A 25,471-nucleotide genomic window follows, 5' to 3' on the forward strand; every position below is an offset into this window, starting at 1 on the left:
TAATCGTAAGAAAATAGGAGAGAAACAGAGGTACCACATTATCTGTCTTTAAAACTATAAAGCAACAATACAAAAACAATAGTGGCATAAAAACAGACATATGGATCAATGCAACAGAATTGAAAGCCCAGAAATAAATCCAGTACATATCAATACCTAATTTTTGATATGCCAGTTAGAGCCATACAATGGGAGAGGAACCTCTTTTAAAATATGGTGCTGGGAGAAATGGAAGGCCACATATAAAATAATAAGCTGGATCACACTCTCAGTCCATGCACAAAAATAAACTTCAAATGTATTAAAGATCTATATATAAACCCTGCAACAAATACTACATATATCCCTGTGATATGTTCTAAGACCTCAGTGACAAAAATATCCTTGGAGACTTGGACCCTATATCATGGGAAATAAAAGCAAACATAAACAGTTGGTTAACCAAAGTAAATGAACAAACACGATAAAACTCAGACACAGAGAACATCCAGAAAATAATTTCATGTATTATTTTGATTAAAAATTAAGATATATTAAAGCAAAACAAATCAACGAACAAAACTATTGGAATTAGCTTCAATTAAGAAGCTTTTACACAGTGAAAGAAAATAAAAATAGATTAAAGAGATATCTTACTGAATTGGAGAAAATATTTACACATTACATAACTGACAAGGGGCTAATATTAAATTATATAAAAATTTGAATAATTCAACAATAGAACAAAAATCCAATTAATAAATGGGCAGTGGGCCTGAACAGCTAATTTACCAAAGAAGATATCTAGAAGGCCAATGAATATATAAAAAAACGTTCATCACTGCTTCTAATAAAAGAGATGCAGGGTAAAACCACAATGAGATACCATCTCACACACATGAGAATGGCACATATTAAAATAACCCCCATGCTGGAGAGGATGCCAAGAAAGAGGAACCATACTACAGTGTTTGGGGGAACTATAAATTCATGCAGTCATTATGGAAAGTGATCTGGATGTATCTTTAACAACTAAACATTGAAATAATGAATTATTCAACAATCTCACTCTTGGGCATCTATCCAATCAAAGTAAAACCAAAAAAAAACCCCTATATTCTCTACAATGTTTATTGCAGCAATATTTAGAATAGCTAGGACATATAGAAGACTAGATCAAGAAGACGTGGTATATCTGATGGAGGCTTAGAGTTGAAAATTTGGGATGGAGGCTTCACAGGCCCAGAAACTGGACTGGGGGTAGAAATGATAAACATAAGCACTAAAACAGCTATAAAAGTGAAAAGTCCTTAGGCACAGGAAATCTTTAGGCCCAGATTGCCATAGAAATGGAGATTGTTGGTCCACAAGGAATGAAACCCCCAAAAGAACACTATATAAGAACAACCCCTGCTCTTGCAAAATTCAGTTCTTGTCCCAGGACTGCCTGTGTCTATGCAGGCATCTCTTTTAACAAGCCTCACCCTTGAAAAGCACCAGCAGCAGCAACAGCAGCAGCAACAGCAGCTCTCTGCCCACCTGTGTCTATGCAGGTGTCTCTTTTTTCGCTTTCTAATAAAACTTTTTTCCTTTTCCGAATAAACCTGTCCTTTTAAAATGAGCTTGTGGGGCCTCCCCTGGTGGCGCAGGCAGCTGAGCGCAGCACTGTGAAGCTGTCTGCAGCCTCTGCAGTGCCGGTTCAATTCCCAGTCAGCCAGGGAGATTCCCACATGGCGTGGCAGACCTCTCCTGCTTTGCCTGTTGCTCCCCTGAGCAGTGTACTTCGGTCCTTCTGCCTGTTCTGCTCCCTGCTCTGTCTCTGGTGAATTCTCTCACTCTCCCATGCCTCTGGCCTGTACCCCAGTGCTTGTATAAAAAAATAAAGCTTAAAAAAAATCTAGTGGACATTAATAAACAAAGTGAGGATTCTGAGAGTAAGAGGGAGATGGAAAGGTGAAAGTGTCAAGGGAATATAAAGGTTGGTGGTAGGAAGGAATAACAAACACCCCCCTCCCTCCACACACACACACACACACACACACACACACACACACACACACACATTTAGTCTGTTTGTTTAAGTATGGTCCTTCAAAAAAGTAACAAAAGAAAATCATACATCCTGACCAAGTGAGATTCAGTTCAGTAATGCAAGGATAGTTCAACATTAAGTCAACATATACACTGTCATCTACCACATCAACAAAAGATAAAAAACATATGATCAGATTCCACCCACAACAAGAGTCTTCCCCAAAAACTGCAATACAAAATAAAATTTGCTTAAAGGACAACCCAGAATTTCCCCCACCAGAGTCATGACTTTGCCATGGAGAACTCAAATTAGGGTTGGTGACTGCTGAGGAGAAGGAGTAGGAAGAAGTGAAGGGAAGCATGGCTGGGAGAGTAGATTTACCAGCCAGCAGAGGCATGATGGGGCACTCTAGGGCACTGTGAACTTTCCTGGAGGAATTCTGCTCACACAAGTTGGAGGGGTTCTGACCTGACACACTGGAATTTTCCATGACTGGCTTGGCACAGAAAGCTCCAGTCCACTCCCTTCCCAGAAGAGATCAAAGAGATGCCAGGCTAAGTGAAGCTACATAGTAGCTTCAACAGCAGAGAAGAGGTTGGTGAGATAATTCACTAATCCCTTGGAGAGTACCACGTATTGCACAAGGTTAGAGCCATGGTCCCTCAGAAGCAGTATGGCAGTGGTGGGTGTGGGGACAATGGTCACTGTTTGCCACCATAGTTAAAGATGCAGCAGATGCCCCACCTCCTACCTGCCAAGCTCAACTGAATCCTGAAACATGAGCCTTGGGGATCAATTAGCTTCCCCCACCTGGAGATCATGACCCATGACAGAAAGGAGTGGCAGGGAGGTGGAGTGAGAATTTAAAACAACTAAAGCACCAAACAGAAACTGCTGTGGAGAGAGAGGAGGCAGAGGTTTCCAACTTCATTCTCAAACTGAGATTATTTAAGTTCCAGACTCCCTTCCTGCCCCTATCTCACACCAAGGTAAACAAAGAAGAGAAATAAACAAACTAAACCTCCAGCACCCCAAACACATACACAATAAAGCAAATAAGACATGCTTAGGAAGCAAGAACATCTAAACATAAGAAGGAAATAGCGAAATGAGAATAACAGAAATTCTGGGGCAAACATAAAAGATACAGAAATAGAGGACCTATCGAAGACTTTAAGACAACAATATTAAAAATACTAAATTAGGGTCTCCCCGGTGGCACAGCAGGTTGATCGCCACACTGTGAAGCTGTCCGCAGCCTCTCAGTACTGGTTCAATTCCCGGAGGGCCAGGGAGAATCCCACATGGCCCAGCAGACCTCTCCTGCCTCGCCTGCTGCTCCCCTCAGCAGTGTATTTAGTCATTCTGCCTGTTCTGTTCCCCGCTCTGGTTCTGGTGAATTCTCTCACCCTTCTGTGCTTCTGACTGTACCCAGTGCTTGTATAAATAAATAAATAAATCTTTCAAAAAAAATTTTTTTGTTACAGTAAAAGAAACAACCACAAAAATAAAAGGGCAACCTATGGAGGAGAGAAGACAGTTGCATATCACATATCTAGCAAGGGGTTAATTTTCAAAATATATAAAGAACCCATACAATTCAACAACAAAAATATAAATAACCCAATCAAAAAATGGGCCAAAGACCTAAACAGACACTACTCAATAGAAAATATACAGATGGCCACAGGAACATTTAAGAATGCTCAACATCACTTAGTAAAAGAGAAATGCAAATCAAAACCACAAAGAGATATCACTTCACTCCTGTGAGAGTGGCTTATATGAAAAAGACTGAAACAAAAAACGTAGAGAGTTTGAAGAAAATGGAATACTCATTCACTGTTGGTTGGAATTTAAATTGGTGTAGCTTCTGTGCAAAACTTTGTGGAGATTCATTTAAAGACTAAAAATGGAAGGGGGGGTCAAGATGATGGCAGAGTGAAGACACTGGTCTCACCTCCTCCATACTCAAGGATGGATTCTAGCAGAACAAAACCAGTAACACATGAAGGAAAAACAATTATAGCACTTGCCAGGAGTGACATCCATAGGAGGGGGCCCCCTGTGAACAGTGGAACGAGCCAAAGAGGTAGCCCACTTAGGTGGGCAAGGTGAGCACTGGTGGTCTTGTGGTCCTTGAAGGCCGCAGTGTAAACTGGCAAGGTCTTTGCAGGGTAACCTTTGGCAAACATCCACAAGTCCTGGGATGGAATACTAAGGCTGAAATGGGCAGAGGGCCACAAAAGAGGTCACAGGGTCTGTGAGACCAGTGAGCCACCAAAAAGCCCCAAAAGGCCAAAAACCAAAACCAAGAGCTATAGACTAACAAAGGACAATGCCCAATAAGAGGACAAGTCACTGTATGTGGGTTCTCACCCATGCGCACAATTGCAAGAGACCTTAGACTCCAGGAACAACAACCATGGGGTTTATTTACAAACAGGGGAAACAAAGAGCTTACTGTACACACAAGTGGTGGCTATCTCACCCAGGTACCATCAGTGATGGTCACCACTGGTCATCAGGAGTGCTAGACAGCACCAGACAGTAGTGATGGCCGCTAGTGGTCCCGCAGAGGTGGTGTCAGAGATGCCCAGTGTTAACAGCTCTTTGTGAATTTGTTGGGTTATCCCAATAACAAACAGCTCTTTGAGGCCCCAGGACCTTTGGTACTCCTCTCAGGCAATGTCAGAGACAGGACCGAGGCCCAGTCTGTGACAGAGTCCTTCGGCTTCTCTTCCTCCTTGGAAGGCAGCTGCTGGATGCTTCTTTTCTTCTTTCTTTGAGGCTGGAACTGTCTTCTTTTCTTCAGGAGCTGGCATCATCTCTCCTTCTTCTTCGGGGGCCCTAGTTGTTGTCTCCCTTCCTTCAAAGGCTCCTGTCCTCTTCTCTCAGGGCTGGGGTCATAGTCTCCTTGCCTTCGGGGGCCCTCTCTCTTCCTTATCCTCTTTCACCCATAAGTCTGATTGGACCATTTAGCACCAATCAGCTTACAGCTCACACCTGATTGGTCCATTACAAATGGCAGTTATTGAGCTCTGAGGAGCAACTGCCACAACTGACTTATTGTGGAGCAGCAGAGTAGAAAGGACATCACTGTCCTGCTGGCTCCCACCACTAAGATGGCTGGGTTCCAGTAACATTTGCATGGTAACTTTTGGCAGACTTCCACAAGTCCTGGGATGGAATACTAAAGCAGACCCACTACAGTAGGCCTCTGAAGACATTGGTACACATCTCTGCAAGCTCTGAGTTATTCCTGGTAAGTAGCCATACTGGCAATAGTCCTTGCCAGACTTTGGGAAGCCCCAAGAAGGGAACTCGAAGCAGACCTGCCAGAGCAGGCCCCTGCAGATACCAGCATACACCTCTGTGAGTACTGGGATGACTATTGGAAGTGACCTCACTAGGAGTAACTCTTGGTAGACCTCAGTGAGCCCTGTGACTGGATATGGAAGGAAACTCATCACAGTAGGCCTCCACAGACACTGACACAAACATTGGTGAGCTCTGGCAGGACTCCTGAGGCAGGCCCACAAGATGTTACCATTGGCAGACCTCAGTGAGTTCCAGGGAGGGTCCTGGAAGCAGACCCACCACAGTAAGCCTTCTCAGATATCAGTGTCAAGGGAATTTCCTGGAAGCAGCAGCAGTGGTTGTAGTCTTCTGTTGAACTGAACCCCAGAAAGGTCCTGGAAGCAGCCTTCACAACAGTAGGCACTGGCAGTCATCAGAAGGCCCCAGGGAGGGTCCTGGAAGCAACCCAAACCTAATAGGTTCTGGCAAACAGTGCAGCAGGACCAGCCAAGGGGAGCTGATGTGACAGACCCTGGCACAGGCAACTAGGGCCTGGCCACCATAGGCTGTGGCTCTTGGAGATGAACCAAAGGGACACTGTTTAGACACATAGACTTTTAGGTAAAAGTGGGATTAATTATCCCTTGATCAGTAGAGAACAGTGCAAATTTCAACAGGGTTGATACTGAGGAGATTCATAAAACATTGAAGAGGAAGTGGGTAGAGAGAGGAACCTGTGGGTCATGGTCTGAAATAAGGAACACTGGTAGCAGAGTGATCAGTTCAGCTAGAGGCCCTGGGAGGAAGGGAGCGAAGGCTGTGATGGAAGGAAAGCTTGAAAGGGAGGGAAATGTTGCAGAGGAGCTGGGGTGTTCTACACAGACTTGGTCCCCAATAAAGATAACAGTAGAGCAGGCATTCTGATCTGCACTCCCCCTTTTAACCCTCTGAAATTGGTACTTATGTTGTGAGGTGAACTGAAAGCACAGGAACTGCCAAGTCTCTCATCTAAGCCCAGAAGAAGAATATTAGGAGTACCACAAACATGAGCCAGTTCCCATCCACATTAACATCTCGATTCCTCCAAATCCCTACCCAACCTGCTGACTCAGCAACTACAAAACAGATATGAGTACCTACAGAAGCCAACAAAGGCAAAAATGAACAAATAACTAAATAAAATAAAATGCTAAAGGTAGTAAAAACAATGATGAACTAGAGAGACATTAAGTAGTAAAATGGACAGATTTAAAAAAAAAACACACATGGAAATACAGGATCTTAAGAGAGTATGATGTCACATGGTGAGAATAACTCTCCATTATCTAAACAAAAAAAGATGGAAGATTATATCTCCCTGCCAGATAAATAGTTCAGAGCTTGATAATAAACTCAAATAGAAGAAAACTCAGAAAGGCAAGTCAAAATAATACCACAGAAGTCAAGGACTCAGAAAGGACTCAGAAAAGCTAATCAGAGATACAACAAAATTCAGAAAAGCAAATGAATGCACTCTGAAATAAAATCATTGAACAGAAGGTAGAAAGTGAAGCTTTAAATAAGAAAACAACAGAAATCCAGGAGTTAATGAGCCTAATAAAATACTCCAGAGAAAGCTATGGAAGTAGAATAGATCAGATGGAGGTTCAAATCAGTGACTTCAACGTTAGTAATACCTTAATGACTCAGGTGAAAGAAGAGACAGGAATGTGATGTTAAAAAAAAAAAATGAAAAGGCAATTTGAGAAATAGCTAAGACAATTAAGAATGCAGACAAAAGAATAAATGGGTATCCCAGAAGAAAGAGAGCCAGAGAACAGAGAGCCTATTCAAGGAAAAAATAGAGGAAAAACAACCCATACCTGAGGAAGGAGTTAAATATACCAGCCCACGAAGCTAAAAGAACACTTGGTTACCTAAATGCAATGAGATCTACACCAAGACACACAGAATGAAACTGGCAAGAGTTCAAGACAAAGAAAGAATACTGAAGGTGGTAAGGGGGACAAAGCAGGTAATATATACCATTCTAAATATAAGTGGACTGAACTTGCCAAACAAAAGGCACAAAGTGGGTGGTTGGATCCAAAAACAAAACCAGCTATCTCCTTTATTCAAGAAACCCAACTTAGCTACAGAGATAAACACAGATTCAAAGTAAATGGCTAGAAGACTATCTATAAGCAAATGGGACCCCAAAAAAGGAAGGGGCAGTCATACTTAAATCATATAAAATAAACAGCCTGTTAAAAAGGTAATAAGAGACAGGGATGGTAATTATATAATGATAAAGGAGCCAATATATCAGGAAGATATAACACTCATCAATATATATGAACCATATAAGGAAGCACAGAAATATATAAGACAACTACTAACAAATCTAAAAGCAGACATTGGTCACAACACAATAGTGGTAGGGGACTTTGACACCCCACTTACATAGATAGATCAACCAGACAGAAAATCAACAAGGAAACAGTCTTAAATGAGTAATTAGATCAAACGGACCTACTAGATATTTATAGAGCACTATACCGCCCAAAAGAAGAGTACATATTCTTCTCTGCTTCACCACTAACGGGGGTCACAAAACAAGTGTCAATAAATTCATGAAGACTGAAATCATATCAAGTATCTTCTCTGATCACAATGGTATTAAACTCAAAATCAATCACAAAAAGAAAGCAGGAAACTCTCTAATACGTGGAGACTGAACAATACAATACTGAATGATTAATGTGTTGTGAGGAAATCAAATTAGATATTTAAAAAAACCTGGAGACAACTGAAAATGAAGACATGACCTACTAGAACTTATAGGACATAATGAAAGGAGTATTAAGAGGGAAATACATAGCAATACAGACCCACATCAAGAAACAAGAAAGAGCTCAAATTAATAATCTAATATTATACTTTAAGCAACCAGAAAGAGAACAAATGAAACTAAGTTGGTAAAAGGAAGGAAATAATAACAATTAGAGCAGAAATAAGTGAAATAGAAGTAAATAAAAAAAAACAGTTAAAACTGTCAATGAAAAATTATCCAGCAATTTAAAAAGACAAACTCATGCCATTTGCAGCAACATGGATGGAGTTGGAAGGGGTTTTGGTAAGCAAAATAAGTCAGAAGGAGAAAGAGAAATACTGGATAGTGTCACTTATAACTGAAATATAGTAAAACTAAACAACAGAATAGACAAAAACAAACTTAAAAACTCACCCTAGAAAATTGATTATAGAACTGAGGAATCCAGAGGGTTGGGAGAGGAAAGTCATCTTACAAAGTCAATAACAACTATGTTAACTATCAAATTTGATTGGCACTTTCATACCTCCAAGAATTGATCCCCTATAGCACATCACACTATTGAGAGTGTTTTTCTTTAAACTCTTATGCTCCCTTGGGATTTTATGGTACCTTTCTAGTTTGGATCGCTAGCTAATCCTGATTCTTGCTTCTAACTGAATTCTCCTCTCCCTACCCTTGTGCATTACAACTTGGAGTTTCCTGGGCTTCTAAGTTCTATTTCCTTTAGCCCTTCACGTTTTGCCTTTTCCCTAATTAATTCCATCCATTTCCAATTTTATATACTGGCAAAACATATCTGTCTGTAGTTCCACCTCTACCTCCATTTGCAGATCTGTGTATCCATTTTTCCTGAGTACTAAGTCTGCACACTACCTACTCCTGTTTACAGAGGTAGTATAATAGGGGTTAAGCACACAGGTTGAAGAACCAGATTGCCTGGGTTTGAATCTCAATGTGGCCACTTACCAAGTTTGAGTAAGTTGTTTGGATTCTTTGTACTTTCATGCGAGACAATAAGTTAATGGATATATGAGAAAAATGCATGTAAGGTAGTGTCTAGCATATAGTTCAACATATGTTGTTATTGTTATTAATTCCTATCTTTTGGGGACTCTGCTCAAGCAAGTCAGAAACTTGAGTTAACTTCCTCATCTTTCATCTCCCATATCCACTCAGTCATTAATACTTGATTTTACTTCTTAAACTGTCTCAAATCAACCTTTACCATTCTCCATCCCCCAATCTCACTGCTGTGCCTTAGGTCAGGTTCAGCTTGTTAGTGGGGTGGGACTGCTCAAACCCTATCCCGTCTCCTCAACTCCAGTCCATCCCCTATGATAGTAGTTATTTTCCTAAAACACAAATCTGTTACTTCCTAACATAAATTTTCAGTGGTTCCCCGTTTTCCATAGAAGAGTTTCTCAAAGTATGTGTATCAGAATCGTCTCTAGAGTTTGAAAGTTCAGGCTCCAGTGCACTACTCTAACCACCTGCTCAACATCTCTCAGAGAAATCTAGAAATCTGTGTTTTTCAACTGGACAATTTCGATATACACAAAGCCCTTCACAACTCACTTCCTACTTCTCTATTTCATCTTGTGCCATTATCAACTTTGTATCTGAAACCTCCAGCAATACCAAGTAACATGTAGTTGCCAAAATCCTCCAAATTACTTTACATTACTCTGCTTTGGCAAATGTGGTTGCGGCCTTCTGAAGTGCCTTTCACATCCTTGCCTCCATGGCTTACTCCTTTTCCTTTGAAGTCTTCACCATAATTTCTTTAATGATAAATCTTACTTTACTTCTCTATAATACAGTTTTTCAACCATTTTTTCATTATCACTCCCTCACCCAAGGAGTCTTTTCAGACACCTTTTCCTAACTGATCCATCCTGAAATTTTAACAGCACAGATATATTGAACATCTTTTTATGTACTATGGCAGTTTGAAAAGCCATAAACCATTGTAACATTTTTTTTGCCTTCCCTCCGCTAAGATTCAAGTTTTGCTCCCTTGTGGGTGAATGTCAAGGTGCTCTATGCAGCATGAGGATCATTTTTTTTTGTTTGTGTGGTAAGTTTTTTCTGATTCCCTTCCTATCTTTCTGATCATTTCTTCTCAAGACACCTTTGTAGGCCTTCCATCTTCCACCTGCTCTGTAAAAACCGACTTTCCACAAGGCCCAGTACTTGTTTTATTTGCCCATATTAGTACATGTTTTTTTTGGTGATTTTACCTATTTCCTTAGTTTTAGTATATGTGCTGCCGAAGCGAGCACACCTATTTCCTTAGTTTTAATTATAATCTATCATATTGTTGACTCTCAAATCTGTACATTCACTGATAATGATTCTCCTGAGATCCAGACTTGCTACTACAAGTACTGTCTACAGACTGGCATTACCTGGGATTTTGTTAGAAATGCAGATCCTGAGCTTCTATCTCAGACCTCCTCAGTTAGAATCCACATTTTAATAAGATCCCCAGGTATTTCATATGCACATTAAGGTCTGATAAGCCCTGGCTTGGACATGATTATCAGCTCTCTAATATACATGTTTAATTATATGTTCTGTAAGCATATCAGCTTTCAACCCATACTTTTCTTGGTTAATGGTAACACAATTTACTCAGTTACCTACACAGGAAATCTAGACTACCCCTTCCTTATCATTTATATCTAATTATTGCTGTTACTATATAGTCCATCTACTAAATGGTTTTAATTTGCTCCCTCTTCTATGCTCATTACCACTTGCTTTCACCTACTGTTGGGTAGATTATTTCAATAAGGTCCTTACAGTTGTGTCTATCAACAGTGTTCCTTCCACCTGGATTTATCTGCCAACTTTCACTAGACTCATATTCCTAAAATGCAAATCTGATCATGTTGCCTGCTCTTGGCTAAAAATTCCTTCAGTGATTCCTCATTGTCTAAAGCCAAGGTTCTTAACCAGAGATCCCACACATGGGCTTTAAGAGAGCCTTATACTTTCTGAAATTAGAAGGTTTCTTTCTTTTTTAAAAAAAGATTTCTTTTTTAATTATTTATGCATATAAGAACTGGGGTGTAGGCCAGAGGTGTGGGGGGTAAAAGGATTCACCAGAGACAGAGTGGGGAACAGAACAGGCAGACTGACTGAAATACACTGCTGAGGGGAGCAGCAGACAAGACAGGAGAGGTCTGCTGCACCATATGTGGGTCAGCTCCCTGGCCGGCGATCAAAGACTTTAACTCCTGCACAACCAGAGAGGCCCTTGGTTTTGGTTTCTTGATATAATCTGTTCTCACAGGTATAAGGTGGTATCTCTTTGGGATTTTGATCCGCATTTCCCTGATGATAAGTGATGATGAGCATTTTTGATGCACGTGTTGGTCATCTGTACGTCTTCTTTGCAGAGGTGCCTATTGAGCTCCTTGGCCAGTTTTTTTTATTGGGTTCTATGTTCTTTTCTTTCTTTCTTTCTTTTTTTTGTGGGACCCTCGCCGGTGGCCGGGGATCGAACTGGCACTGCAGAGACTGCGGGCAGCCTCGCAACCCAGCGCTCAACCGCTGCGCCACCAGGGGAGGCCCTCTCTGTTCTTTTTATTTATTTATTTATTTATTCATGCATGGAAAAACAGGGGTACAGACCAGATGTGTAGGAGGGTGAGAAAATTCACCAGAGACAGAGCAGGGAACAGAACAGGCAGACTGACTGAAATACACTGCCGATGGGGAGCAGCAGGTGAGACAGGAGAGGTCTGCCGCACCATGTGGGTATCTATCTCCCAGGCCAACTGGGATCGAAACCACACTGCAGAGGCAGCAGACAGCCTCACAGCACTGAGCTCACCCACCTGCACCTCCAGGGAGGCCCTGTTTTCTTTTTGTTGAGTTGTGTGAGCTTGTTTGTTTTTTGTAGATTTTGAAGATCAAACCTTTGCTAGATGTGCTAAATGAAATAAGTCAGAAGGAGAAAGACAAAAATCACATGGTTTCACTATATATGTGAAATACAGAGAAATAAACAAACAAAAAAAGGTCAGGCAGAATCAAACCAATAACAAACCCTGGAAGTCTGACTATAGGATTGAGGCTACCAAAGGGGGTAGGAAGTGGATGATGAGCACAGGGGGCAAAGGATCCAATGGACTATGGTGGAGGATTATGGGTGCCTTGGTGGTGGGTGTGGTGTGATAACATACATCTGAAGAGGTTTGATCCTATATCTCTGAATCACATAAAGTGTTGAAAACCAATTTTACCTCAACAAATAAGTGAATAAAAATCTATTTTTGCCTCTTAAAAAAATAAGAATCTCCTGTACACCTCTTTATTTCTTTAGCACTTGGCACATAGCAGGTACTTAATAAATGTTTGTTAAATGAACAATTGCAGTAGCCTTCTCTTTTGCTTTAGCCTCATTTCCCTCCGATTCAACAGCACATAACTGCCTTTCTTAAAATTAAGTAAATCATTACTGGCATCAGAGAAAAAGTCCAACACCTCAACAGGATTTACAAAACCTTTATCATCTGGTCTTTCTCTATTTGCTCTCACATTGTGTGGCCACATTGAACTATTTGCAGCTCTCCAAATGCTCCATACTTTCCCTCTGCTGTGCTTTTATTATTCCCCCTGCTTGTAATTCTCCATTCCCACCAATGGGAAGGTAGTTATACCCCACTGCCTTGTACATCACTCTCGCATACAACAAGCATGCTCTAACTGTTTCCTACCTATTTTCAAGCAGTTTTTATTAAAAAGACTTTATTGATAAAAGTAATATAATGACATTAGAGAAAATATAGGAAACAGAAAAAAGTGCAAATATACATACATATCAATATATCATGGATATATAGCAATTGGTATATCATCGTCCTCATAAAGTCACATTGTGTTGTAATTTGTTGTATTTCTAAGATACTTTTCATATATATTTTTCATAAAGTCAACAGTATAGGATACACAATTTTTCTTCTTATGCAGTTGTCCTAAACACATTTTGAAAGGTTATTTAATAATTCATCAAGTAGAGTATTGCAGTACACTATCTAACCATTCTGCTGTTGAACATTTGTTTCCTTACTGTCCCACCTTTTGCTATGTAAGATAAATTGTCAATTTCACATACATAGATTTTCCATAGTTTACATTGGTTTAGTACCTTACAATATACTACCAAGAGTAATAGATGATACAGGTTAGAGAGCTTTCTTTTTTGGCTCAGATTTGGTAGGAGGAAAATATAAACATGTGCATATAATTCAATTGCACTTCCTTAAATTATTAGCAATGTTTAACATTTTTTGTTCATTTATCATTTGCTTCCTCTTTTGTGAATTGCCAGTTCATGGCTTTGCCCATTTATCTATATACTAGGGATTTAAATACTAAATTCAATATTTTTAACCCTTTGTTATATTTGTCATAACTTTTTGCCTCTATTTTGGTAAAAATTTATCTGTAAAAATAAATTATCACTACAGAAATTTTGAAAACTGTATAAAACTATTTTTTAAGTCATCAGTAATTCTCCCATTCTAACACAAACACTATTATCATTCTCATTCCCACTGATTTTTTTTTCTTATAAGCATGTCTTTTATAAGGTTGTAATGGCAGTGTGCATACAATCTTAAAATTTGCTTTTTGGGGGCCTCCCTGGTAGTACAAGGGGTTAAGACACAAACTATGAAGCTATCTGCAACCACAACAGCACAAGTTCGATCCCAGGGAGCTACCTACATGGTGCAGCAGACCTCTCCTGACTCACCCGCTGATCCCCTCAGCAGTGTAGTTCAGTCAATATGCCTGTTCTGTTCCCCACTCTCTCTGGTGAATCCTCTCACCTTCCCCCCCCAAACTCTGGCCTGTACTCCAGTTCCTGTATACATAAATAAATCTTTAAAAAAATTTTGCTTTTTGGAGACAAGAGCAATGAAGCAAGAAAAGTCCCTTCAACAAATGGTGCTGGAAAAACTGTATAGCCACATGCAAAAGACAGAGACTAGACCACTACATTATACCATACACAAAAAATTAATTCAAGATGGACTGAATGTAAGACCTGAAACCATAAGTTCATAAAACAGGGGTCAATTACTGTGCAACACTGGCTTCAATGACATCTATGGGTCTCAACTCCACAGTGAGGGAAACAAAAGCAAAAAATAAAGAAATAGGACTAAATCAAACTAATAAGCCTCTGAACAGCAAAATAAACTATCATTAAATCAAAGACACCCTGCCAAATGAGAGAAGATATTTGTCCCGCATATATCCAACAAGGTTAATCCAAGATCTACAAGGAACTCACATGACTCAATGAAAACAAAGAACCCAATCAAAAAATGGGCAGAAGAGTTAAATAGACAATTCTCCAAAGACATACAGATAGCGAACAAGCACATTAAAAATGCTCACAATTTACCATCAAGGAAATGCAAATCAAAACCACAATGAGATACCACCTCACACTGTGAGAATGGCCCACGTAAATATAAACAGAAACAACAAGGGTTGGTGAGGTTGTGGAGGAAAAGGAAGCTTCGTGCACTATGGGTGGGTATGTACAGTGGTCCAATCCTAATGAAAAACAGTGGGGAGGTGTAGCGCCAGGAAGAGCACAGAGCAGGGTCTCTATGACCCAAGCAGACTGAGTAAAGGAGAAGTTCCAGGCTTTTGCGGACTTTTATTGGTATTTACCAGGTACACGGCAGGCAGGAGTGCCAGGGGCCAGGAGGCTGGCAGGCCACCTAGCCCCCAGTGAATCTTCACTCTTTTCTGGGCTCTTGGGCATTCTCTCGTGGCCTTTACTCCTCTGCTCCTTTCACTCTCTTCCGTTCATTTTTTTTCCTTATTTTTTTATTTTATATAATTTTTACATCATTTTTCATTTTTGTACAATGTATGCATTTTCATCTTGGTTATAGTCCCTACAATTACCACCCCCCTTATTTTGACCCTAATCCCTCCTCCCTCCCCCCCCCCCCCATAGTGTGTCTCTGGTTCATAGCTGCTTGTTGATTTTGATTTTTACTCTTCCATTCTTTTTGCATTCTGCTGACGTCCCCATGACACTGCCCTTACAAGCCCAGTCTCTCAGCCCAGGTGTACCCACCTACGTATGTCCACACCTTGCTCCAGGTGCCTGCCATCAGGCATGCATTCAGGACCACAGGGTTCCATCATCAATCCTGATGGGAGGGCAAAAAAGCCTGATACCTTTTATTTACCCTACAGGATGTTTCTCAAAATATTAACAGTAGATTCAACATATGATCCAGCAATCCCACTCCTAGTTATCTCTCTGAAGAATACAAAGACACTAATTTGAAGTGATATGTGCACTCCTATTTTCATTATAGCACCATTTACAATAGCCAGGTTATGGAAATAACCTAAATGCCCAACAAGAGACGAGTGGATAAGGGAGATATGGCATATATACACAACAGAACATTTCTCAACTATAAGACAAGATGAAATCTTGCCATTTGCATCAACATGGATGGAAATAGAGAGGATTATGCTAAGCAAAATAAATCAGGAGAAAGACGAATACTAGATGATTTCACTCATACATGGAATATAAAAAAAAAAATAATACACAAAAACAAACCAAAACAAACCCTTAGAATCTGACTAGCACTGACGCTACCAGAGGAAGAGGATGGGTGAGAGCAAAGTGGAGGGACCCAACAGACTGTGATGGAGGAATATTGAAGCTTTAGTGGTAGGTGTCATGTACAACATGCATTTGAAGAGGTGTAAACCTATACCCCTAAAACATATACAGGGTTGTAAACCAACATTATCTCAACAAAAATAAAAAGAAAATTAACTTGAAACACAACCACTTATAAAAATATAAAGGATTCAAGGCTCAGCACATTCCAAGATAAACTATAAACACTCTTGTCATTACAAAGCTACTTTGCTAAATCTCAAATCTTGTTTTCTATCTTCCACCAGCAAAATAAATGTAAGACATATTTAGCAGTGTCTATAGCAACCATATTTTATCCTTTCAAGAAACCAAGTGGGTCATACATGACAACATGCTAAAGCAATAATGAAAACTTGTTGGAACAAATTATATCTACTCTGGAAAAACTGGAAAAAGAAGATAGGAGATTCTTATGTTCAGTTTTATGGAAAGGTACAAGGTAAATAAAATGCCCCTTAAAATAGAACGAATTATCTGCATGCAAAAGACAAAAATCAGTGTGTATCCTAAAATCTAACTATAGAAAAACTATTCCCCTTTAGAAGCTTGATATTCTTTTTTTAATTAATCAATTAATCTATTTATTTATTTATACAAGCACTGGGTACAGTCAGAGGCACGGGAAGGTGAGAGAATTCACCAGAGCCAGAGTGGAGAGTAGAACAGGCAGACTGATGAAGTACACTGCTGAGGGCAGCAGCGGGCGGCAGGAGAGGTCTGCACGCCATGTTGGACCCTCGCCCGGCGGCTGGGGATCGAACTGGCACTGCAGAGGCTGTGGGCAGCTTCTCAACCCAGCGTTCAACTGCTGCACCACCAGGGGAGGCCCCGATATTCTTTTTTTTGTAAATTTGCTTTTTTGTATTTAACTCTTCAAAGCAGCGGCTACTTATTTTAGCTTAATACGGAAGATGAGGGCATTAATACTACCAGCTGTCACAATATCAGTTACTGAATAATCCTTTCCACTCCCACTCATTTACAATGTCTCCTTTACAATAGATGAAATTCTTTCACGAAACAGTCTCTTGAGGGAGTGTAGTATAACATCACCTGTCTAATCTTACACCAGTGCTAGCAGTGTTTTCATTATTAGTTTTCTCTGTCTAATGTCTAAAAGCATTCTCATTACTGTTCTTTTGCAGAATTTTTTTGAAAGTCATTTTTCTTTAGCTTTCAAATGCAGTCATTTGCTGTCTTTCCGTCAAGATATGAATTTCTTGAAGACAGGATTAGTTTATTTCCTTCGACTAGATTTCTAAGAATAGTATCACTGGATCTGAACATTTCTCCTACTTTTTAAAACTTATTTCCAATGTTTTCAAAAAGAGTGTGTCAATTTCACCCTGTCAGTACCTAGGTATTTTGAAGTGTTCTTCAAATTAGTAGGGGAAAAAATGTAGCACGCTTCGATTTCTATATCTCTTTTTATTAGTGATGATAAACATATACCTGACAGATAGTAGGTGCTTAGTCAATGCATGTCGAATGAATAAATAGCACATACGAGTCTGTATATGTATTTGGGCAGGGGACATTAATACAAATATTGTGGTAACATAAATGCTGGCTAAAATTAAGTTTATAGACAACTGCCTATAATCCATGTGCAGAGAGGTTCTAAAGGTGCCCGAGAACCCCTTGGAACTTGGACCTGACTTGGGTGAGGCAATCCTTAGACTCTCTGTAATTTGCATTCACCACAGGCATTTGTTTCCAGGCAAGGTCAGCTGACAGTTTTTTGAAAGAGTAAGATAATGGAGGGTGGGTAGGTATGCCTCAGCTACAAGCAGCCCAGAAGCATCCATGATTGGCTCAAGACAGAGCACTCATCCTCTGGCAGCAAAACCATGATAAGAAGTGTCAGGTATCTGAGTATTCCACTGGAAACTGACCCAGGTCATAGCAGGCTTTAAAGCAGTGAATTTAAATATATGTGTCCCCAGAACCACATGCATAAACTAGATTGGACTCCCGGGATGAGGCATTTTCCATGAAACCACACTACCTTTCTTCTCAATTCACTAAGCACAAAAGAGTATAGAATTCCTTGGTTCAGAGAAGTGGTTTCTTTTTTTTTTTCCTTTTATCTCTAGCTTGAAGGACAGGTGGTCATTTTTTTTTCCTTAGGTATCACTGTTTTTACTTTGAATTTTTAAAAATAGAGTAAAAGCTAACAAAATGCAGGCTGTTTCTCTTTGTTTTTAAGGCCACATAAAATTCATTACTAAATATTGGCACCATTTGCTCCATCGGCTCACCAGTAGCTTCTAGTTGCAAACATTCCCATGGATTTCCTTGATCACAAAATGTTGTTTTGATGAAAAGTAGTCCATGTTATCATCTTAACCCGAATATGCTAAAAGTGTGCTCAAGGTTTTATTCTGTAAAAAAAGACTGTTGTTTTCACTTGAATCAAGAGCACTATGGAGTACCAAGTTCACGGCCAAGAATACAAACAACTGGCTTGTGAATGATGCATTTGCAACAGTCACAACTGCTGCTTCATATCACTCACATAGCACATTGATAAGTTCAGTTTTAAAAATGCTCCTGGGCCTCCCTGGTGGCGCAGTGGGTTGAGCGCAGCACTGTGAAGCTGTCCTCTTCCTCTGCAGAGAGGGTTCGATTCCCGGCCGGCCAGGGAGATACCCACAAGGCGCGGCAGACCTCTCCTGTCTTGCCCCCTGCTCCCCTCAGCAGTGTATTTTGGTCCAGCTGCCTGTTCTGCTCCCCGTTCTGTCTCTGGTGAATCCTCTCACCCTCCCGCACCGCTGACCTGTATCCCAATTCTTGTATAAAAATAAATCTTTTTAAATAATAAATAAAAATCCTCCTCCTCCAACATATATTAAATTTTACAGACATTATCAAACAAGATTCCAAATGCTGAATAAGGCCCAGCACTCCTTGTCAGACTTTAAAGCTACCTAGCAGAAGATAGCTAGTTGAAATGATACACAAAACTCCAAATGAACTTTTCCTTTAACTCCAAGTAGCATATAAGAACAACTGTTTCACAAGTCCTTTTTCCTTAGAGTGACATCTAGATTGTGGCTGCCAGATTCCTCAGAGATGGATGCATAAATAGGCCTCCTTGTTTCTTCAATCTTTTGGTTAAAATCGATTCTCATCTCTTCTCCACCTATTTGAAAATGTTTGCCAAGTTTTTTAAGAACTGGCTCTAAAATTCACCTCTTCTAAGCCTTCCAGGATTAATTTCTTCCTATTGCTAAGTCTCTAGAGCTCATACATATGTTCAGCTGGTATCAAAAAGAGCCCTGGTGTCCTGACTCTCAACAGTGTGCTTCCCACCATATTATCTCATCTTCTTTTATTTACAATCATAATTGGCACTGGTATCTCTTCAGAATGCCTAGTAGTGCTATCTACACAAGTCTCCCAGTAATTGCCAATGCAATGAGTGTACATAACTGGGCCTCCCTGGTGGTGCATGCAGTTGAGCGCTGCACTGTGAAGCTGTCCACAGCCTCTGCAGCGCAGGTTCAATCCCGGTCGGCCAGCAAGAATCCCACGTGGTGAAGCAGACCTCACCTGTCTCGCCACTGCTCCCCTCAGCAGTGTATTTCAGTCAGTCTGCCTGTTCTGTTCCCCGCTCTGTCTCTAATGAATCCTCTCACCCTCCCGCACATCTGGCCTGTACCCTGGTTCTTGTATAAATAAATAAATCTTAAAAAAAAAGAGTGTACATAACTGAAAGTTATGTATGCATGTACAATGACTCAAGGGAATGAGGCAGAAAGCAGAAAGGTCATTTTCTTACTTCTTTGCGTGATGCCACCCTCCGGACCAATTAATCGCTACTTTGCACATTCCATCAATCAGGCACTGGGCAGCTGTGATTGTGGCCCCTCCTACTGCTGCTGCGTAGTCAAATATTCCTTCAGTGGCTGGGCAGTCGTAACCTTAGGGCAAATATCAGAAGAACTTTTTAAAAGAAGAAGTATAAAAAGAGAAGACGTGATTTTTTTATTTATAATATGAAATACAGTCGACCCTGAACAATGCAGCTTTGAACTGAATGGCTACACTCATATGTGAATTTCCTTGTAAACTGAAGACAGGAACAGATGATATCAATAAATACAGTACTGTAAATGCATTTTCTCTTCCTTATGATTTTCTTAACATTCTCTTCATTTTACTTTGTTGTAAGACTACAGTATATAATGCATATAATACACAAAATATATGTTAAACTGCTATTTATATTATTGGTAAGGTTTCCCTTCAACAGCTAGCTGTTAGTTAAGCTTTGAGGGAGTCAAAAGTTAGATGAGGATTTTTACTGCACTGGGAGTTGGAAGTCCTAATTCCTTCATTGTTTAAGGGTCAACTGTATATATTTGGTCTTAATCATTGTTTCTAGCACAAAGCTTTTAAAAACTCTAGGAATTGCCTAAGTGTTAAAAGCCATACAGAAGTCTTTTGTTATGTTAATGAGTTGACTTTTGGAAGGTGCCTAAGGTGGGGGCTGATCACCAGAGGAGCCAACCTTCTGACAGAGGGCTGGAGATTGAGTTCAGTCACTAATGACTGGCCACTGATTTCATCAATTATGCCTATATAATAAAACTTCCATAAAAACCCTAAAGGAGAGGATTTGGGGAGTTTTCAGTTGGTAAACACATGGAGATGCGTATGTGGAGAGGGCATGGTCCTTGTCTTTTCCCCTGTGCATTTCATCCATGTGACTGTTGCTAAATTTTATCTTTTTATAAGTAAATATAGTGAATAAATGGGTCTCCTGAGTACTAGTAAATTAATCAAATCCAAGGAGGGAGTCATGGGAGCTTCTGATTTATAGCCAGTAGCTGAGAAGTACAGATAACAACCTGGACTTGCAGTTGGCATCCTGAGTTGGAAGGGGTTAATGGAGCCTCCAGTTTGTAGCTTATCTATCAGAAGCACAGCTAACAACTTGGGTGTGAGATTGGTGGCTGAAGTGGAGGGGGGTCTTGTGGGACATAGCCGTTGACCTGTGGAATCTGTTATCTCTCGGTAGACAGTGTCAGAATTGAGTTGAAATGCAGGACACCCAGCTGGGGTCCAAAGCCATTGCTTAGTGGTATGGGGGGAAACTTTCTCCACAGACTGGAATTGAATACAGAACCCTATTAAAAGGAATGGATTTAGGTGACAACAGACCCTGCCAAAAAGCTACTGTGCTAATGTTACCTATAAATGAGAGAGAAACATCTCCAATGTTGGGTAAAGAATTTTAAAAAATTACTAGAGGTAAAAAGGCTAAACTTCTTCAAGATTAACTAGTCACATCCTGCAGATGGAGAAACTGAGGCCTGAGAGGCAATATTTCTTATCTATGACCACAAAGAGCCAGGTCTGGGACCCAGGTCTTTTGACCCCTAACTGCATTCTCCAGTCCAGTGTGCTACCAAATCATGCTATTGTCTAGATTATTCTGTTGGCTAGTCACAATTTTTGAAAATGCAGCTGTTCAATGGGAGATGGGGTAGTAAAGTGAACCAGAACATAAATCTGTACTCAAGTTAAAACATAAGGCCTCAGAACAGTTAAATCAACATATATACAGCACATGTACAATGCCTAAACAGCCACACCCAATCTGGGCACCATTATCTAGGCATAAGCAACTGAAATGTTTTCCTCCATCTGATTCATCTTCAGTTTTGCTCAACCCATAGATATGGTTTACTTGTTAAGTGATAAGGCTAAACAAGATTAAGCCTGTGTCAGGGGGCCTCCCCGGTGGCTCAGCGGTTGAGCGCTGGGTTGCAAAGCTCCCCGGCCACTGGAGGAGGGTCCCACATGGCACGCAGACCTCTCCTGCAGCCCGCTGCTCCCCTCAGCAGTGTGCTTCGGTCCTTCTGCCTGCTCTGCTCCCCACTCTGGCTCTGGTGAATTCTCTCACCCTCCTGTGCTTCTGATTGTACCCAGTGCTTGTATAAACAAATAAACAAACAAACAAATAAATCTTTAAAAAAAAAGACTGTGTCAAAGACCATCATGCATGGTTCACAGTGATATGGTGGTGGGGGAACTGTGGGAACTACAGCAATGTAAGAAAAAAAAATTAATAAAAAATGAAAAAATAAAGACCATCATCCAAATTACAAAAGATTAAGTAGTTGCAAACTCTAGATGGATATTGTCCATCTTGCATCCTTGCCCCTAATGACTTTACCTAGCCCATATTCTATGGAGTCCGGATGATCATCATCTCCTTCTTGGCTAACCTTCTGGAGATGCTGCAGATAGGCATCAGTGTGGAAGGTGGCCATCTCCTCCATTGACGCCACTTTGGGCTTAACTATCCTAGTAATAACAGAGAACAAAGAGAGGTGAGTGAGTCAGACCCACCGTGTACCAGGAGCTGGCAGCAGGAGCCAGCAGCAGGAGCCAGCAGTCTGAGCAGAAAATACAACCCCCACCTTCTGGTTCCAGTGGACTGAAGTAAAATAAACACACCCTGTTCTACTACACTAGAGACTTCACTTCTTACATCTACGGTAATGACTCCATTAATAAGGGGTGGGAGGACAGATTTTTCTCTTGAGTGTACAGGCAGGTTTTTAAAAAGTGAGTAATTATATTTAAGTTAAATAATCAGGAAATGGACAGACTTTATTCTGTGAATTACAACATCTATGACAAACCAGTAGGCAGAGATAGTTTTATTTGAATCAGTTCATAATTGGATCATATAATCCTTTCAAACTATTTTTTTAAGATAGCCATATTGGTATGAATCTTAAATTCAGACCCAGAGGACTGGGTTCCTGTTCTTACTCTGTGTTATCAGCTTTATAACCTCAGATAAGTTGACAATTCTTTAAGTCAGTTTCCATATCTGTAAAGTAGGGACATTTTATGGGATTGTGTGAGATTAAATGGTAACATACATGAAAATCCTTTGTGGATAACCATCATTATTATCGATATAAATGGTTAAAATAAAGGTAGCCCAAAATGTAAAAGTTTTTATATTTGGCCCCTCACATCTGCCTGAGAAGAAGGAGAGAAGGGGCAAAAGGTTGGAACTGGGCTTCCCTCAGAAGCTCTCAATGAGTTCCTCACAAGAAGTGACAAATAGGAGTGACTGAGACAATACAGGGCCCAAAGCTGACTACAGGACTTACCACCTCTAATCTCTAGTTTCCTATACTCCAATTCCTCTTTCTGAGCTCAACACTGCCACTAATTTCCTGTAGCTTTGCCACTCAAAGGATGGTCTGTGGACCACCTCCAGCAGCAGCAACAACTGGGAATTTGTTAGAAAGGCAGAACTTCAGTCTTACTTTAGACCTCCAGAATACAAATTTATATTTTAATAAGGTGATCCATATGCACATTCAAGTTGGGAGAGCAATGATCTCGGCCACCGGGAAGTGGTAGTTTTTAATGTTTGCTGATGGGAACAAGGCCATGAATTTATGAATGAATGTGCACTAATATGACTATACAGGCTACTATTGTCACCTAGCAGGCCAGAAGAATCCTGTGGCTTGGCCACAAAAATGAAATAATGTCAATATCCAATAATTCTTTTTTCAAGAAAACATGTCTACACCCTCAGAGGTGATAAATCTTGCCATTAAAATAAATTTTTTACTGTTTGGGGGACCATGTTTCTCAGTTCTAATAGTTCTATTACCTTCCAGTTATTTAACAAATACTTACTGAAAGCCTCCTTACTTAATAGCAAGGAAACCGGACAACTTTGCTTTGATTTGAATTCCTGTTTGCCTTAAGGTAATTTTTTGAAATGTTAAATAACTTTAATGGAAAGCATGTAGCAGTTATGTTTACCAAATACATGGGTTTGAAAATGGCTGAAAAACAATCCTAATGTAGATACTCAATAAAGGAGTTTGTTAATAATAAGGATAACATTTGTAAGTCTATTACACCACTTTCTGGAAGATAAATGAAGCATACCACACTAGGCAGTGTAGACAGATATTCACCTAATTGGCCAGAACATGTCACAAATAACCCTACAGGGCAGGGTTATAATATTTACTCTTATAATGACAAACAACAAGCTCATTTTCTAAAAAAGAAGCACTAAACTCTCTGAGTTCTGGACTGGTTGTGTGAGTTTGCTTTGGTGTTGACTTATCTTCTGGATCACTCATTAAGGATTGGTGGTGGTGACAGGGGTATCTAAAAGTCTTAAGTTAAACCCATGCCCTTAAATCCAGTTTGGAAATCCCACATTAGAATACCTCCCAGCTGAATACCCTTTTTTCTATCAGACAGGTCTTAATACCCAAATGTACTTAGGTCAAAACCTCACAAACCCTTTCTCTGCAAGCAACAAAGTTCCATTTCTAATGGATGTTAACTAACTGCTTCATGCTCTTTTTCATGTTTTCTTAATTCTTCAAGGGCTTTCACCAGGTTACAGGCAGATTACAAACACTGTGAATCACCAAAACATTATTAAAAGGCACCGTTCTCTCCCTAATTGGCCCCACTGTGAAACAGGATATTGAGGCTAATGAATACTAGGTTCAGGGCTCTGTTCAGGAAGGACGACTTACCTCATTTGCTTATGCAGTGCATATGCTTCAATCAAAGAATGTACCATACTGGCCTAAAAACATCAGCAAAATAAATAAATAAATAAATAAATGGCAAAAAATAGTCTCATACATGTTTAATTCAGCGAAATCCGGTAGACTTCATCATTCTGAACAAAAAGAGCCAACTTTTACAGTTCCTCTCTCGCTCTTAGTAGTTAAAATACACTGTAGACAATATAGATACGAAGTATCTGAATCACTAAGGCGGAAGCTACCCCCGGCTTTACCGCGGTGCTGGCACACTTTCCTCTTATAGTTTCTTCTTCACGACTTCTGAGATCCTTTGCAGCAGAAACACCATCCTCTCTCAGTGCCACCCCTGCCTCTCGGATCCCCCCACCCCACCCCACCCCACCCCCACCTGTCCCTCAGACGCCCGGCTGAAAAGCTGCGGCTCGAGAAACTAGATGGAAACACTTCCTCTATCACCTGGTACGTAAACTGTCCAAATGTCTACTGATTTCCACAGCCCAGTATCCTCTCCGCGTCCGAAAGCCCTTCGATTCCCACCCAAAAGCCCACAGTCTTTCAGCCCAATCTCTCTTACCCGTTTGGGGACTTTGGCCAGGGAATCACACATGCTGACATACTCGGGACTGTAGATGTAAACCGGGCGTAGCGACTGCCCACAGTCCGCGGGTTCCTCCGGCTCCTCCATCGTCCTCTCCCAGCAGTGCCGGAGCACCCGTCCGGATCCGGCTTTTTTCGGACTCAGCTCGGGCTCCAGTTCCTGCTACTTGGCTCGGCCGCCGGGGTGCTCCCGGGTCAACATTCCCTCCTGTTCTCGAGATTGTCAGAGAACATTGTCTTCGTTCCCCATTCAGTTGAAGGAATACATAAGCCTTCCCAGGCCAGAACCCCTTCATTTAGTGACCACAGTTAAAAAACGGGAGGTTGGCAGATATAAACACCCAAATAGCTGCCAATTAGGATCGAATTTTTTATGGCACAAATATGCACGGCCAAAACTAACCATCCTTGTTGCCCGACGGGGCCATTTGAGATGAGGTCAGACCAGTTTCAGAGCA

General features: G+C 40.6%; 1 protein-coding gene across 1 annotated transcript in view; it reads right to left on the reverse strand.

Moving 5' to 3' along the window:
• The window catches only part of HDAC8 (histone deacetylase 8), a gene marked incomplete at its 3' end in the record, with an annotated part of 230,279 nt that extends 205,064 nt beyond the window's left edge, over positions 1 to 25,215 (reverse strand). Inside the window, 4 exon segments of the mRNA XM_084258384.1 lie at positions 19,637 to 19,778; positions 22,040 to 22,170; positions 24,402 to 24,454; positions 24,991 to 25,215. Of these exon segments, the coding sequence (XP_084114510.1) occupies positions 19,637 to 19,778; positions 22,040 to 22,170; positions 24,402 to 24,454; positions 24,991 to 25,101 (437 nt within the window). The 5' untranslated portion in view covers positions 25,102 to 25,215.
• Positions 25,216 to 25,471: the final 256 nt, after the last annotated feature.

This window comes from Talpa europaea (genome assembly GCF_964194135.1).
Source record: "Talpa europaea genome assembly, chromosome: X".
Classification (NCBI taxonomy): Eukaryota; Metazoa; Chordata; class Mammalia; order Eulipotyphla; family Talpidae; genus Talpa; species Talpa europaea.